Source organism: Etheostoma cragini, chromosome 18, assembly GCF_013103735.1.
Source record: "Etheostoma cragini isolate CJK2018 chromosome 18, CSU_Ecrag_1.0, whole genome shotgun sequence".
Lineage (NCBI taxonomy): Eukaryota > Metazoa > Chordata > Actinopteri > Perciformes > Percidae > Etheostoma > Etheostoma cragini.
In genome coordinates this window covers 21,296,439-21,314,568 of record NC_048424.1, presented here as the reverse complement: position 1 = coordinate 21,314,568, position 18,130 = coordinate 21,296,439, and the positions used below count along the sequence as shown (strand labels likewise).

Below are 18,130 nucleotides of genomic sequence, written 5' to 3'. Positions count from 1 at the left end.
ATCAGGACCAGCGACACACATTCAATTTATTTTGGAGGCCGCCAAGCTGAAACCTTGAACAAAATAAAACATGATGGGCTATTTGCACTGCAAATAAGCCTACAGAGTTGCATGCAGGTTATTCCTGAACAAATAACACACTCTACAGTCTGGGTGTGTGTGATAAAACAGGTTTTGAAATAGAAACCTGCTGTCTGACTATGTCGAACTAAGCAACGCTGTCATTTTTACCAGCATCAACAAAAGACGCTTTTGTATATTTTCTCCTTATTAAGAATGGATGAGAAGCTCCAAACAGGAAATTAACACTGATTTAACCTAGAATCAATGTCAAGGTATCAACACTGAAATGTAATATTCAACATCTTTTTTTTTTTTACTCAGTCAAGTCATGCAAATGAACCAAATGCACTGAAAACAGACCCAACATAAACTGAATTTTGGTAGACATAACACCAAAATCCAATACCATTTTACCATCTTCCGGCTCACTGGTTAAAATGGATGGCATTGAAAATAGACTTAACCCAAAACACTTTGTGGCTGTCCTGACAGTGAATCAATGACACCTTGCTGTCTGGGTTGTCTGCATGGAAGCTCCCACATCCACTTAGCTGCCTACACGACTAGCAGCAGCTAGACGCACCAGGTTAACACATTTAATTAACATTGTAGTGGGATTCTTTGGCGGGTCAGGTGGATGGGAATACTGCAGTGCAGGAAGCCACAACGTACACACGTTGGTGTAACGTTAAATATAGGACATAAAAAGCACGGCTTGTCCGTTGACTTTTACGGCCACCGTGCAGTGTGCACTGTGCCTGGCTTCTGATTTGTCCCGCTACAGCTAGCTCCACTGGCTAGCCTCCCAGCCGATGGAAACATTAATAATTTCTGCATTTCACGAAGTTATCAAGCCGCGGCAGCTCTCTCCTGTATCGCATTTCTCTTGAAGAAAAGCTAAAGTGCCGAGGAAAGCGAGACTAAATTTGATATCAAATTAATTAAAAAGGTCTGTTTCAATGCATCTGGCTAGCTAGCTAGCCAAAGCTACAGTCTCCAGCTGTGTGTATGTGTGAGAGAGACAGAGTGAGGCGGAGAGAGGATGTCTGAATGATGAGAGCAGGATTTGGAGTGAGCCTCTGAAAGCTAGCGTGAGTTTATGGAAGGGTCCGGGCTCAACTGCATCCGTCCAGCGGCCAAACAACACATTCAATTCAACACAGTAAAGCTGACGTTTAACGGAACACTCGGCACTTAACGTTAACTCTGAATATCAGCTACGAGAGAGTGAGTGTTTCTTACTTGGTATCGGCGTTGGGGACGGGTTTAATCCGACGTCGAAAAGAAATGATGCTTTGCAGAGTCCGGGTTGGGATATTCTCTCTGTGGGCTGTCTGTCTCTGTCTCTGCCTGGGTGTCTTCCAGTGGCTGCTGCTCTATCCCGTCTCCCTCCGACTGTCTCTGTCTCCCTGCTGCCGGAGTGTCCCGGTGCTCTCGTACCACTCGCCCTCCAGTGGACAATGAACGGCCCTGAAGCGCTTTGATTAGGAACCCCTCTTCAGCTGCTGCAGCACGCGCCCACCAACAAACGTGAATTTAAGTGCGTGCGTGCGTGCGCGAGCGTTTGTTTGTGTGAGTGTGCGCAGATGAGTGAATGAGTGTGCCTTGGGTTGACAGAGTGAGTCATCCAGCAGAACCAGACCCAGCTCCTCCCTGCTTCTCTAACAGCTGACTACTGTAGCCGCCATGCGTTGATAAAGACAAACACTGCCCCCCCCCCCCCCCCCCCCCCCCCCCCCCCCCCCCTTTGGAAAGTCACTGCTCTGTTTTTGTGTGTTGCTACTGTGTGTCTGACTCTGTGGCCTTCGGTTGTGTCTTCATTGCACTTTATTTTATTTCTATCACCTCGGGTAGTATTAGTCTTATTGTAGTGTATGCAATAAAGTTTCCAAATATTTTAGGCAGAAATGAATAATTATGACATTAATTCATAGCCTAATTATAATAATCTGATCCACAATTTGGTCAGTTCGATGGAATATAACTGCAAGTGTAAAATGGGAAGATAGTGGACTCTGGGGAGCTATAGTTACGTGACATGCATGTTCTTCTGTGAAAAAGGTTGAAGCATTTTTCTTTACGGGGCTATGCCAGCATTGCTGACTTGTGAGAGACACATTTAAAGAATGGTTCAAACAGATGCAGCAGAGATATCCTAATGTAACACTGTAACATGACATTAGACCCACCCTGCAAGGTCAAAGTCTACATATTTCTAACAAGCACATGTTTTGTGTTAAAAATTAGCAGTCTTCAAATAACCCTGATGAGGATTTTTTTCAGACTAAAGACAGAACTAAAGAACTAAAGAAATTACAGAACTGCTTTCACAGTAGTACTCCACACGTAGTGGATGTTCATCTGCAACCACTGCATGAATGTAGTGTTTTCCAATCTCTGTGTCACAGAATACAAAAGTAGACTACACTCCTGAAACATTAAAAGGAATATCCCATATTTCAGATATAGACATTTTGTAAAGGGTTCAAATTTGACCCGAGGACAACAGGAGGGTTGAAACTGAATATTTAAGGTATCGGGGCATGTTTTATAGATACTGTTAGAATAACAATCTGAAATGGACTCAGAATAGACTGAACTAAGGTTTAATGTTGGCATTACTTTTGGGTTATGTCTCGGGTTTAGGATCAAGACTGGATTAGGTTTACATTTGGTTTACATTAGGATATTTAAGGAAAAATGGAGAGAGCTAGGATTTGATTTAAGGACTGAAAGTAGTCAGTGAGGATCCTTGTAAGCACTAAAGCATGTAGGTTAATGTCTCCATACATGTATGTGTCTATCACCCTTTGGTCCTCTCCTCTTCTGTTGTCCTAGTGCTTAATTAAAGCCCAGTTACAGGACACCTCCTCTTCTCCCCCGCAGCAGATGGACAGACGCAGGGTGATAATATATAATAATATCCTGGAAGTTTGTTTATATAACTCAGAAAATCTTATTAAAAAGTCACTCTCCTTCCGTCTTGAACTCAGGATTAATTAGCTCACTACCTAATTGCTGGTATGCATGGAGGCCTCTGAATGGTCACGGTGGTTGTTATGGGCGACCAGCCTTGACCTGACTCCTGTTGCCTATTGGGATTCTGCTGAGGAACTAAGACTGAGAAGGACAGTGTTTATGTAGTCTGGGAACCCATCAGTCATGGAAGTGTTCCTCTTAGGGTTATTTCAAATATATTGTTACCTAGGAGATGATAGGAAGTAGGTCATCAAGACTTCCCCGTGCCCCTGAGTGTGTGACATACAAATCATACATACACGCCTACATACACACAGTACATTTATGCAAGTTGCCCCACAAATGCTGCCAAACACAGTTTCTATAATCTCTCTCTGGATTTGCTTTCTTGTAATGCAGTTTCATAATTTTCAGTCTCTTTTGTACTCTGTTTCTCCACCATCATTGTTCAGTCTTTGCTTTGGTACAAAGACTGTGGGGTAAGCTTGAGATCTCTATTTTAAGTCAAATAATAAAGCATGTGGAGACAATGATGAGTGACAAATTTAGAGGCAAACAAAATGCAAACACAACCCGCAATTACGACTGGAGAAAAAAAAGACAATAAACCTACTGTACTGAGGAACTGTTTGATAATGGAATACAAGAAGATGATGGGAAGCTAAAAAATGAAAACAATGAAGTGAGGTAGGATTGACTGAAATGGGTGTTATTAAAAAAAATGTATGACATAGACATACATGAAATATTGAGCTGCAAAAAAAACCCCAATTCTATTCAATGACAAATCCAAGTCACACTCCACTCCAGCAAAGTACAACAATAGCCACATTTATTTTAATTACAGGCAAATTCCCTTTACACTATGTATTTTTTTTTATCAACTTCATGTTTTATCCTTTATGTCATACATACATTTACATTTCCAGAGTGCATACACGTAAGTTGATGAGAAGGGGAGGGGTGGGGGGAACTGTTAAATTAAGTGATTCAAGACTAAAAAGAAGGATGTCTCGCATTTCTTATGAGACACATGTCAAATACTGCTCATCACAAGCATTACTCAGTAGTGATACTGTACTTAAAAGTGCACACAGCCTATTCAATATCAGACAGCTTCATATAATATAATATAATGGCAATTTAAACAATGTTGCATTTCACACATTCAACATCAAACAAGGCAAACCTATTCAAAGGCACAGGACTCTCACACAACTATTTTTTTAAGTAGTTTGTACTTACATGTCAGTGTTGTTTTTTTTCTAGCTGAAATATGATTTGATATCAAATGGCCGGTGAGTTAAATGGCACTGGACAGCTAGGAAGTCAAAAACACTTCCTCATGGTTACTAAATGGGCACAGTGTCTAAGTTAAAGAGGAAATCGTCCAGTTGTTGTTAGATCGTGTTAACGCTGGTGTTTCACAGATATAAACTAAGCGTTTGGTGTCTGTTTGAACATAACTGAACTATTCCCCCACTTCAAACAATAGCTACTAATCGTGGGTGAACACTGGGTGACAGACTTCCAGTGGTCCTGGGCATCTGCTCTGTGTACTGGGGAACTGCAAACACATTCCACTGTAGGAACACAATGAACCACTTAAGAGGAAGGCAACTTCTCTAAAACTACAGCAGGATCCTCTTTTACACCTTTTTTTTTGTTTGAATATCCTGGTTTGACAGTTTTAGGTCAAAGGGACAAAGGTAACAAATACAATGGGCAACCTGGTAACTTGAGCCAGCTACTGTTGGATCTAAGAAAAGGGTGTGTTGTTATGTGCGGATGTCTTGTTTTAGTCCTGTTCAGTGAACGCCACAGTGATGTACCAAGCCACACTGGGTCCACACTGTGTTGCAGGCTTTAGTTGAAATGTTTCCAAGAAAATAGATTTACATTCAATAAACATATCTGATACAGAGCTACTGTAACATGTACAGTTGTTCAAATACATGCAGATACTGTACAACACACCTTCTCTTCACTTCCTCTGTGGGCAGAATTACCCACAAACAACAAAAACTTGTTCAAAACTAGCCAAGAAAAAAGAATGAGACTGCATTATATTACCATGGCAAATCTCATACAAACCAAATAACGGTTAAAAAGGGTGGGGTTTGAAACAAAATAGCAGCAACACATTGGCTTAGTTCTGTGAGAACAAAATCGAGAACCAGCAAGCCACCAGTGCCTGTGGGTTAAACTAAAAGAGTTACATGGTTACGTATGGAGACTTCAGTGCAAAAACGTAAGGGTGAATTTAAATCTTATAAAGATGGAGGCTTTAAAGGCTGAATATGCAGTGGTTTCTTTACAGTACAAGTTGACTCCACTTAAAGGACAATGTCCACTGTTATTGAAATCAAAAGCTTGGCAACACACCTCACGAATCACCACTACTGTCAATATCATGATGATAAAAAAAGAATAAAAATAAACTACTCTCTCTGTGCAATAGTTCAAGTAAGTTATTTCCTGCAAATAGTTAGTGCTTTGTAACACATCCTGTGGCCGTACCGAAAGAGACGACAACGTAAAAGGTAACATATAATACACAAAAAAGTTACTATTTACATTAAACAGTTTTCTGGACAAGACTGCACTCTACGCACAGAGGACCTCTACTTACCAATTCAGGCTCAGATTTGATCTAATCCTCCCATCGGTTACAATAAGGACCAAAGAGTGGGAAGTCTCATCCTAGATCTGCGGTCACAAACACATCCACCAATCAGTGTCCCAGTGTGAAGCAAAACGACAAGGTTAAATCTCTAAAGGGGCGTGTCGCAGACTCGTTCCGATGAGCCCTCCTCCATGTCGTCCTCCGACTGCAACGCCTTGTGGTTTAGCCTCTCTGTTGTTGAAGAGGCAACAAGGTTTCCATGGACACCTTCGTCGCTAAGTTTGGCCTTGCTGCTGTCCTGAACAAACTCTTGGATCTCCACAGGTAGCCGGCGAAATTTGTCCTGGTACTCCTGGTCCAGATCGCTCTGTAGCTGTGGAGGAAAAACACACATGTCAGAGAATTCTCACTTGACTTTTCAGTGTACACAAAGGCAATAAAGGCAGAATTGAAAGTTTAAGAGCTCATTTCATTTATTTGCATCAACTCCTGTGCAGGCAAAGTAGTTCTCAGAAGATAATAATGAAAACAATCAGCTATGTATAATGTTTAGTAACAACCACATGTCATGGACCTGTTAAGCCCAGGAACATCAGCATCACTCAGGCTATTTTTTAATGCAAGAAACGCATATCCATACCATATCCATTTACATTAGATGCTCATTTTCTAATTGTTTGGCTTCAACCACATTTCACTTTAGCAGCCACTCTCTCAAATATTGGATGTCTTACTGAACACACCAGCAAAAAAAGAGTTTCCAAAATAATTCCTTCTTGCAACCACTTCACCATGCAGCCATGATGAGATAGACAGATAGAGCTAGAATGAAAGCTTTTTATGTCATGCTGACATGAATAAAAAACAATAGCTGCACAGAATTCAGAAAACCAATTTAGGCTATTCTATGGAAACGAGACAAAATGATTTGTGCCTTGTGGAGCTTTTTTGATAACTAAGAAAAGGTATGTTTTCATTCAGTTTCTAACCAAAATGCAGGTTAAAGGGCTATGCCATACAGGTAGCACACAGTGTTGTTTATTGGAGCTTTATAGCTGAAAACAACTCCCTGGTGTGTCTGGATATGATGCTGATGAGAGCGTTGAGAGTAAGCCAACCAATAACTGGTTTGGTTGTTGTGAGCCATAAAGCGAAAACAATGAGCTGAAAGATGCTAAACAAAACGCTCCAGAGACCTGAAAGGAACTAACCAGCCGACCAGGGCCTGGATGGGCCAATCACAACCGTTTATCTCATACGGGGCGGATTTGATATGATTAAAAACTTGCGGAGACTTAACGCAAAATAGGCAATGACAACCCCCTCCTCTTCATGATCTACTTCCTCCCCCTTGGTCAGATACTCCGCCACTTCAACCTGGACAACCACTGTTACGCCGATGACACCCAGATCTACCTCAGCACCAAATCCCCCCACAATCCTGCCCTCTCCTACATCAACTTCTGTCTGTCAGCTATTAAAACCCGGATGCAACACAACTTCCTCAAACTCAACAGCGATAAAACTGAATTCCCGCGACCTTGGCATGCTTTTTGATTCCACCCTCTTTGGCATTAGCTCTACCAACATCAACCAACCTTAACTGGTCCAGAACGCAGCAGCCCACCTCTTCACTCGCTCCAAATTCTGGCACCACTCCAGTCCTAAAACAACTCCACTGGACCCCATCTCCCACCGGATCACCTAAACAGTCCTGGTCCTCACCTACAAAACCCTCCACCATCTGGCCCCCTCATACCTCACTGACCTCCTCTCCCTCCACCAACCGTCACGGTCCCTCAGATCCACCTCAGCCAGTCTCCTCTCCATCCCCAAGTCCAACCTCCATAGTTTCGGGGACAGACCCTTCTCCAGGGCAGCTCCCAGGATCTGGAACTCCCCCCAAGAGATCCATGAATCTGAATCCCTCACCTTCTTCCAGTCCCACCTCAAGACCCATCTTTTCACCTCTGCCTGTCCATAGCCGTGTATCTGTGTATTCTATAACTTACAATAGAGACTGAGAAAAAGCAATTGATGGTTACTGAAGTGATGGCTCTGAACCCTGACCCAGCACTGAACAGGTACAGTACATTGGTCGGCTGAGGTAGACCAGGATCCCCCTGTATCTATGTATATACACTCCCCTGACTGAGAAATAGAAATGAGAAGCTGTTTTCTCCCAGGCATAGACGCCCCCAATGATTACAGATGACAAGATTGTATTCATTTCATTGTGAGCCAATAATTGCTGTAATGCTGATTTCTCTGTTTAACTACCCGACTGGCTCCCACGGGAGGGTAGTAATTAAAAGAAAAGCCGGTAAGACGAATGGTGTCAGAGTCTCTTAGCTCAATACAGTCACGTCAGCATTATGAGAGATCGAAAATACCTGCGAGTCCTGAGAGGATTTATCAGGGATCCATATTTTGTCTGAGAGGCCTCTGTTAATGGACTAAGGGCCCACTTCAGACACCCAATTTCTCAAAAGTAATCAAATAACAATCTTGGTCAAAAACGCATCATGGACTCACTCTGAGGAAAAGCCAAGGTCTGAAATAATGACGCTGTAAATCTGCAAAAGGTTTGAGACATATACGCACCGCTACACAAACTTCAGATTGAGAAAGCTACTAAACAAAAAGATTCATTTTCTTAGATAAACTCCTCTCCGTCTAGCCTCCAATCAATACAGCGGCCATGAAATTCATAGCTGGCAGAAAAGAAGCCCTGAATCGTTGAAGAAATGGAGGAGAGGCAATAGAATAAAGGTCAAGGACCGCCATCCTGCTGTCCCCACTTCAGTATATCAGACGGCACTTCCATTTCACTCAAGAGTGCTACATAGCAAAAGTACTTGCCTTCACAGCACTCATACATTGTTACACTGTAAATTACATTGATGTTATTTCCTGTAGATTATGATTACGTACAGTATGCATACATGAGTGTGGGCTGGGTATCAAACCACAGTTTTTGAGTACCGACCAAAATGTGTCCATAGTATTGATTATTGATAAACTGTCAACTATCACAATTTGGCATTGAACGTTGAAAATCTGTTCATTTGATCAGAAACTTCCAGATTCAAAACAGGATTATTATTATGTTTACCTTAAAATCTAATTTATGTAGACAGAGCTCTGTATTCAATAGTGCTTTATTAAGCAGTTTGCTATATGTTGTTAAATCTAAAAATGGTTAAAAAACAATTACTGTACAGATCTATATAGAGACATCAGCTCAAAAGGTAAAATTTGCTAAAACAGTAAGGTTTGCTGCTGTGCTCTGTCAGAGCCAGTTGAAGGCTCAGGGCATTATGTTGGAAAAGGTCTGGTTGGGTATTCAGTAGTTTAATACTTCAGTTTCACAGTCGTCTGCCAAGTTGTCTTAAATTAAATCTTAAATCTAATTTTAGCAAAGCATTTTCACCTTGTACATTGTGCATCGCAATTCACATACAGATCCATTTCCTTTTTGTAATCTGTATATACCACTGTTCCTTCACTGAATATTACAATTTTCAGTATAAAAGCATATTCTCAAAATTACAGTGTGTGCACTGACAACTGACAATGCAGCCAGATGATAGCTACTGCAGTTGATGCTGTCCATCTTCCTGTGTAATGAAGAAGCTTTTGACCTGTGGCGTTCTAATGTTTTGAGTAGAACAGCCCAGCCTGCTAAAGCCCCCACCAAGCACAGTATCTTAAGGTCACCTTCCCTGGAACATGTCTCTCTCTTTCTCTCTCTCTCACTCTCTCTGTGGGTCTCACAGAGCGGACATTCAGCACATCACAACCAGATGGCTAAAGATGCACCACGGCTCGTCTCTCTCTCCCTACTCTGCACTGCGCATGACCTACTTAGGGGGGGGACAGTCTGCACACTGTGCAGCCCGTCTTTACCCTGCCGGCTGAGGCACAAACACCCTCTGATTAAAACTGCCATCTTTCTCCCATCTGATGACACCCTGACACATGTGAACAAGGTGGGAGCAAGGGGGGGGCTGTCTCAGCATTCTGAGGGCTTCTCAAAAAGATGTGCGCATGCGTCTGTCTGTGTGCATGTATGTGTTTAATTTAAAAGAAATCTCAAGAATTGATAGAAAGATGCGTGGGTTAGAGAACAGACAACTGGAGCTGCAATCTTTTGAGAGTTTCCCCCAATCTATAGTTCTATGATGACCAACTTCCATCTGACATCTTATCAGTTTGGCAGTGAAGAGATTCAGGAAATAGAGTGAAGGCATCAGTGAAACTTACTCCCCTGGCTTCCTGGACCTGGTGGAGCTATGTTTTAGGTTAGTTTTGTCATGCTGAAATAGATTGAATTCTGATTTTGGAAATCAAAAGCATCAACTGTATGGAAACAATAGTCGTTTTGAAACTGAGGAACACCCACAACAACAATAAAGAACATTTGCTTCCGTGTGTGCCTTTGCTATGTGTGTTGCATGCATAGAGTGTGTGTGTGTGTTTGTGTGTGTGTGTGTGTGTGTGTGTGTGTGTGAGTGGTCCAGTTTCTGTTTGGACACCAACCAGCAGCAGTTATCCGGCCAGCTTTCAAATCTGTCCCTCATCTCTGAAGACCTGTCATCCGTCAACAGACCGCCTCCCCCCCACACACACACACACACGCTTATGCCTTTCTTAAAATATAGCATTCAGTGACCTTCTTCACCAGCTGTCCTCGTTTTGAGAAGCTATCAAGGGAAGCAGGGAAGGCCTCCAAAGAGCCAAATTAATTCTTTGCTTTGAGCCGTGACATAACGCCTGCTGCAGCACCACAAAAAACCCTTCAACTGGCAACTCACCGCATAGCTTCAGTGTGCAGCCATGTTAACTGTGCCTCATCATACAGTCACAATAAGGAAGTCTGAGGGAAATGAGGGCTTTTTCATCTTTAAATTTGTTTTAGCTAGCTGCTGCTCCTACTGCTATTGCTGACCTTGACATATACTGCATATTCAAACACAGCCCAATTAGGCCTAAGAGCCCATGTTGAAGAGAGGAGACAGGGTCAGCACCCTGTCAGCACTAGACTTTTGGAAGAAAAAGGACTGTGCATGTAATGCATGCAAGTTATTTTTGTGAAAGAGTGCAGGAATGAAAGGAAACGCCATTCCTTCATTTACATTCTTTCCACTGTATGGGCCATAACTATGAAAATGAAAAGATTCTGTGCTTGTGTCAGTGCCCTTCCCCAACTCCCCTCAAATAAGTCATCTGTGGCTTTGCAGGAGTTTCTCTTAAGAATCCTCTTTTCAGGTCCAGGAATTTAATATTACACACTCCTGCATAGCTCCACCATGCATGTACCGTAATGAGTGTTTCCCCTAAAAGGATTGGTTTCAAAAGAGAAGGCTAGCTGTGAAATGTGACAGCAAGGTGGTCTCTTGGTATTTTTATGTCAGATGTGGATGCTAACCAAAAGATGCTCCATGTTGCATTTGAACTTTTGTTCAGCGTTGTGAAATTAAATATGATAACTTCATATAATTACTGTGGACAAACAAGAGTGCTTGGTTGTTTTTAGAGTAAGTTTTATCATTTTAGTCAAAAACCTGTATTCACTGCTTCTTTGGACACCTGTGGGCAGTGGATCAAGCTGCAAACAAAACACTAAGATATTATCACCTTATAAAGTTGATACTGTAAGTTACAGCTAACTATTGACTAATTCAGCTGACATAGAGCAACATTAGCATTTGGAGATGTTTCTGGCAACTTGATTGTATTTAAGTCTAATACAATCTCCTCTAAGCTATTTTCTGGTTTCCGCCAACTTCTGGAGAAATATGTGGCTTTTTAGCAGCAAAATCCTCCACTATGTTCACCAGCTGGTTTACTCACTTTGCATGTCTGCTGTTTGGTGCTGGGCAGGTAGAAAAATTGGGTTTCTTAGGATTTCTTTTGCTGCTAGAAACAAGGATGATGAGAGCAGAGAGAGTAAACCAAAAGAGTCCAGGCCACAGGATGAAGAGCTAATGGGAACTGTGGCGTCAAGTGATAATTCTCTGTGGGTTCGTCACTAAGGCTGTTTTCATACTACACAACAATCAACTTCCTTTTTAACATACATAAGTAGGGAGGAGGATAATTGTTTTTATTAAGTTCTTCTCTTTTGTTTTAGTGATGAGGGTAAACATATGGAAATTTATTTTTTACTGATGTAGAGCAATCCAGCGAAAAATCTAACTTGATGGGACACAATCTAACACCCAACACTTAGTTTTAAGACTAGTAGAGGCTAAACAATTTATTTATTTATTTATGCCTAATTTCTAATATACAAATATTTCTAAAAATAATGTGCAGTAATAATTTTAGTTTTGGTAAAATGCTACACACTAGTTGACTTTTCTCATGTAATCAAATGCCTTCAACAAACTTTTGTGTAGTGTGTTTAGTATTTAGACAAAAATGCACCAGCTACCACTTTGAGATTGATGTCTGTAACACTCCCCTCCCTCACATTATCAGTCTTTTTGCTGTCCCCACCTCTTGTAAAAAAGGTGGCTAGTGCTGAAGCTAGAAACCTCTAAATCATAGAGAACAGTTTCCAGCAGGAGTTCAGTGGGGAATGTTCCTTAGACAGAGCATAACCCTGGAGAGCTTCATTAGCACATAAGGTCATACATAATGAACACTCATGCACTGATCTAAAATAGCAGCTAGCATAACAGAGCAGAAGAGTAACCAAGCGTACAACATGTTAGCGCACACACACAATGGATTTTACTTCTGGTTTGAACTCAGTGTTCCCTGTGGGTATCGTGTGTGTGTGTGTGTGTGTGTGTGTGTGTTTGTGTGCATTATTGATGCTAGGCAGAGATGATGAGCGTGAGATCAAAGTGACGAGGGAACATAGTGGCCACCCCTACATCACCCAGCGAGAGGACGAGACAGAGACAGCGACAGAGGGAGAAAGAGGCTGGCCACATACTGGCTGTCTTCGTCCAGTCCTTCATGTCTCCTCCAACCTGTTTGCTCGCCCTCTCTGTATTCCTCCCTCTTTCTCCTGCTGCTTTCATCCAATTCCAGTAACCATCCCTGGGATTGCGTCATGAGCACTCAGATCCAAATTAACAGATTGCAAAGAGTCATGAAGGACAGAAGAGGATATGAGCGGCAGGGAGGGGGAGAGTGGGGGGGGACCTGAGTTTCCATGACGACTGCACACGACTCCTGCTTGCCGAACAAACGAGTGTGTGTGCATGTATGTGTGGTTCTGTGTTGGTTCAAGGCTTGCACTGTAGGGAGACACCATCCCTTTTTTTTCCTTTTCATTCAAGTAAAAACGTATTCACACTACACAAACACATACACTACCACACACTGTTGTGAAACATATGGCCTTATTCCTATTTCTCTTTTACAGCCAAGAAAGGTGTATGTGAGGGGATGATTAGTACAGAGGAATTACAACATGGCCTGGTAAGCCTTTAGTTTGGAGGATAAGACGGAGATGTTGGTATTATCTCTCCTTCTTGGTTAAAAGAAAACGGAATCTGACGACATTTGTGATGTGGAAGAAAGTCATACCATACTAACTCCTGTAAAGTCCAATTTGATGTAATACAGGGTTATGTTAAGAAAATGTTTAAAACTGCTCTTCTTTGAATCAAGCTGAGTGAATGAGCTAACTGACTTGTCTTGATAGGTGATAAAAGGATAATCACAGTCAACATGAGGTGTGAGTAATTTAAGGTGGAAACATGCCAATGTGAACTCGACCATGTGGACGCAAGTAACAGAAGATGAAAAGAAGCAACATGTCAGAATATGGGGTCTGGAGGTGTGTGGGAACAGCATCTGTCATAGTGCTGGGCACTGCTGATTCCTGGGTGGCGTTTTGATTGGATCATTAGCAGGACCGTGCACATGCTGGGAATGACGACACACCTCGCCATGTCTCGATCTGTCACTTTCCATTCTCATTCAATTAAGTATGTGACTCTCAAACTATCACACACTAGGACTCGAGGGTAAACCCAGGGGGATGCTTCCCCAGGTACAGTTTTTCCATTTACATAAGCTATTTGCCCAATTCTTCAAGCCATTTGACAATAGAATGCCTAAAAATCTGTACAACATTTGAAAAAAAGGTCTCACTGGTTACTTTAGGGACTAACATCATCCCACATAAATACGTGTCTTAGCTTTCCAGTTATATGAAATTTATACAATTCCCAGACTGTTGGACTATTCAAATACACCATTATAGAAGAGGTGAAATTAAACATGTATACTCCATTAAAAAAACTTGTTTTTACCCCAAACTGCATGGGCATGTCTGTAAAGGGGAGGCTTGTGGGTACCCATAGAACCCATATTCATTCAAATATCTTGAGGCAATGCTAGTTTTTCCTTTGCCAAAACTTGACCTAATTTGGAGCGTTGTTTGCCCCCGTCCCAACAAGCTAGCATGACATAATTGACACTGGATTCCTTAGGGTGTCTAGTTTCATACAAACCAATATCATTACTCTAGCTGTGAAACAGAACCCGCTACAGCCTCTTAAAGACGGTAAAGTTAGGACTTTTAGAACAAATTTGGAGGTTCTTAATAATGCAGAGTTGCCTACTTGCATAGCAGAGATACTGTAGCTAGGTTGTAGGTTTAGGTATATGACATGCATGTGTGTGCACACATCCACACGCAACTATCACTATAGTGAGTTGCTCAGCTTGCAGGGTCTCCACCAGTGATAGTTATAGCTGTCCATTAGTGGCTGCGCTGAACCCAATGGAGAAACTGGGTCAGAACTGTGTGAGAGAGAAATGATGTATCTTCCTCTCTCTGGTTCATGAAGACTAACACACACACACACACACACAAACACACACACACACACACACGCAGGGACACACAACACAAACATTTTTATATTAGCCTTGCCCTGGTTGTTTGTGCCATTAGCCCCATTGGAGGTATTTAGATCCTGTCTTTCACTCTATAAGGCTTTCTGTGTTTATGTGTCTTTTGTTGTTTACATTCATCCACGGACTAAATGACTACTAAAGGGGTTTCCTGTGAGCTGATTCAACAACACTTCGCCACATCATTTTGGGGAGTTTTAACCATGGTGAAATGGATTGCATTCACAAAGAGCATTAATTACGAGAGCCAAGTGCTTAACAATGGTTCATATTCATCTCACTCACAAACAGATTGTATGAGAGCTGCAAGGCCAATGGCCTGCTCATGGGTTAAGTGTTTTGCTCAAGGACATTTATCAGGTAGAGCTGGAAAACATTGACTTAACTCTAAAAACTGTATGTGTCCAACATGGTCGTGCTGCTGGTGGAGTGGGGTGCTTTCCAAAGCATGAATGTAAGGAAATGGGCTCATGTTACACACAGTTGACTCTCTGAGGCTATATTAGCAGAACTGACTGGGACATGTATTCAGATGTGAGGCCAGAAGCCAATGCGGCAAACCCTTAAACCTGGATTCTTTCTAATTCCCAGCAGATGGCAACTGCAATGGTTGCAAAAAGAAGTCTGATTGTATTGCAGTTTATGGGAAAAGGTTCCTACTATTCACTTGAATTATTAGCTCAGTAAATTTTTTCATAAAGACTTTATGACCTAAATTGCTAGTTTCAAGCCAAAATTAGCATCCCAATTAATGTACCTTGCCGACCGAACTAGCCGGTTAGCACAGGCGTTAGCTGGTATCACCAGTGGGTTACGTTCCCTTATTTTATACAGTCTATGGTATTGACGATAAAATAATTTTGGTATGGATATTGATGAAATAAACAGTGTTGGTAGCTAAGTTACACATTGTAACGTGAATAGGTATTTTAGGTAAATCTGTCAATTTTCAGTCGAATATTAATCCCTGGCTATCTAAGTGTTTTCAGCGGCCTTTAAAAAAGGGCATTCTGGAAAGAGTACCAGACATCATTAAAGAATGCAAAATAAATGAAATCAGAGAAGCAAAAGAACTGGTACGAAGAAAAAACTATGAAAGAAGCTGGTAGAGAAAGTCACAGCCTCTGTATTTTACAGTATGAAAACTGTTGACAACAGTGATTACAATTTCTTTCCAAAAAGGTTAGGCTATAAACAATGTCAGGTTGCTTTACATTGTTTTGTTTCAGGATTTCACATACATAATACCAATAATCCCACACAGAAATGTGTCCTTGTTTGCTATCCCAGCATTGTATATAGTATGCTGAATTTATTTAACAAACATTATCCTGGGCATTCTATGCTAGCTGTCCCCGAAGTCATGTCTTCTGACATCTCTTGCATATTTTATGTATAGATTACAGACGTTGCATGAGAACAGATAATGTAGAGATGGTTGATTACTATATAATAGCCTTTCCTCAGGGGAATTACATTTGCCAATGTCCGGATGTCGATTGAGGGGAGGGGTTGAGACAGTGGGTTAGGTAATGGATAATCAGACACAATTCTGAGGGAAACGACGGTTGCTAACAGAATGAAATCGGACTGGAACTCTGAAGTGATCACTAAAATAAAAGCTCTTTCCGTCATCTGAGGAAATCTGCTCAATTCCACACTGATTAGACCATGATGATCATCTTTCATACAGCTCATTTGACTTTAAAATCTATGTTATTCTGGTGCAAGTGAAGAATGTTCTAGCAACCATGGAAAGATGATAAAGGTCACAACAGGACCAGCTTAAAAGGTGTGCATTTCAATAACTTGAGTGATTTACAGAACAAGCAGGCAGTTAACAAGGAAAATACAATCATCTTTGACTCGACCATCCCATCCTGCATAGAACACCCTCTGGTTAGCATTTAAGTTTCACTACTTAATTTCTCTTCATACTGCAGAATGTGAATGACCTACTGCATGTAAGGTGTCGGGCAATATGTCTATACTGTACTTCCCACACTCAACTCTAAGTGGTTTCAAAGGAACAAGGAGCTGTCACTTTGAGAGTGGGTGGTTATTGGGTTGTCTCCAACAGAACACTTTTGCTTTATGTATGTCTTTAAAGAAAAACACACTACCCCATTTGTGGTAAATGCACACTATGCTCTTCTTTTGGCATCAAGTGTAAAAATATGACAGGAGGATCACATCAAAATCTCTCTTTGGCAAGCAGAAGTAATTGTCATAACCCTGGCAGTGTGCTGCAATATGCTTTGTAGTGCATTAGATTAAAATCTTGTCAAAATCATTGTGAGAGTCCAAGAGAAAATGACTGTTAGTACCATTGTGTCTAGTGCATTAGTACCACATGATATATTACCATTATGATCATGAAAAACTACATTTCCATAATGGTTTCCTTTTAGAGACGGCTTGCAAATAAGGCAGCTATGCCTCTGGAGATCCTTGTGCACATCATGTTACAGTAGAGCCTGAGACATTTATGCTTTCATAGAACATAGTGTTAAGTTGATGTGATATACCTTATTGGTAACCCAAAATGGTGAAGTTCTTTCCCTCTGGTTGGTAGCTATGATCTTCCTCAAGGACACATCGACACGTGGGATCAAATATGAAAACTCCAACTGGGGTGTGATCTCACTATACACAGGCCAATCTGCTGTCCCTGTTATATTGTTATGCTGCCATGCTGTGCAGATAATACCTAAATTTACAGCAATACAGCCACACTGTATGTGTTGTTCTTGCAGAAAAATACACATATTTGCAATAGTTCATACAGTGTTCTGCATTTTAGTAATGCTTGGCAGGTCTCAGCCATTACAGAGGTGCAATGCGCAGTCACTTGTTGCCAGTCAGTGGCCCAGGTGTATAAAAGCTTGCATATTAACACTGCCACACTGATGCTATATTAATGCTGAACACTGGGATGCAACAATGGTCTTACCATGCTCTTCAGCTGCACAATTGTCCTACAATGACAAAATTGGGAAGTGAGCAACTCATATAGGAAAAGCAGTCATGCTAAAACATCACTTCACAATGAACCCACCCATGTATATGTAGCATACAGCAGAGTGTCATGATGGTATTACATCCTGACTCCATGTGTCCCTTTCATAACGATAGCCAAGGACAGCCCACAGCCAGGGAGCTCTATGTTTCAAGGCAACTAGCCAGTTTGCACTGATATACAGCCAAACAACCCTGTAACATACTGTTTCTTTACTGTATGCAACCACATAAAGTACATCAGGCATTTGTGTTTGAACACATATATTCTGTTATCAGCTAAGCTAGATATTTAGGTGGAAAAACATTCAACAATTTTTGAAGGTAATTTTACAATTTTTGTTCAGAAGTACCAGTGCCATATCTCACTGTACCTGGAACAGGTCGCCGCCTGGTGGTGTAAATCAACAGCCAGTGTTCAGTAACAGATGTATAGTTTGGGTCAAGGACAATTTAGTCACATTTAACCATTTAACCAAAACCGATGTTTCTAGTCACAGCTTATGAAACAGCTATGTTGTCCATCAATTTTCTAAAGAGAAAAATACTGACCCAAGA

The 18,130-nt window shown here is 41.4% G+C and overlaps 2 protein-coding genes and 1 long non-coding RNA gene across 8 annotated transcripts in view; 1 reads left to right on the top strand and 2 right to left on the bottom strand.

Annotated features, from left to right (window-relative positions):
• LOC117961882 (1-phosphatidylinositol 4,5-bisphosphate phosphodiesterase beta-4-like) overlaps positions 1-1,660 on the bottom strand; it is a 74,321-nt gene extending 72,661 nt beyond the window's left edge. For 2 of the 3 annotated variants that reach the window (XM_034900856.1, XM_034900857.1), the window contains exon 1: positions 1,306-1,659. The gene's annotated coding sequence lies outside the window, so the exon portion shown is untranslated. Of the gene's footprint in view, positions 1-1,305 lie in introns of all 3 variants that reach the window. The other variant, XM_034900859.1, reaches the window with a different exon arrangement.
• Positions 1,661-4,176: 2,516 nt separating this feature from the next.
• On the top strand, positions 4,177-18,040 carry LOC117961093. Its single transcript, XR_004660316.1, has 4 exons — positions 4,177-4,293; positions 7,969-7,972; positions 14,614-14,618; positions 18,030-18,040. It is a non-coding gene; the product is annotated as an uncharacterized LOC117961093 (long non-coding RNA).
• The window catches only part of LOC117961090 (1-phosphatidylinositol 4,5-bisphosphate phosphodiesterase beta-1), a 165,155-nt gene continuing 151,319 nt past the window's right edge, over positions 4,295-18,130 (bottom strand). For 3 of the 4 annotated variants that reach the window (XM_034899489.1, XM_034899486.1, XM_034899487.1), the window contains one exon: positions 4,295-6,041. In XM_034899489.1, the coding sequence (XP_034755380.1) occupies positions 5,817-6,041 (225 nt within the window). In that variant the 3' untranslated portion in view covers positions 4,295-5,816. Of the gene's footprint in view, positions 6,042-17,507; positions 17,533-18,130 lie in introns of all 4 variants that reach the window. The other variant, XM_034899488.1, reaches the window with a different exon arrangement.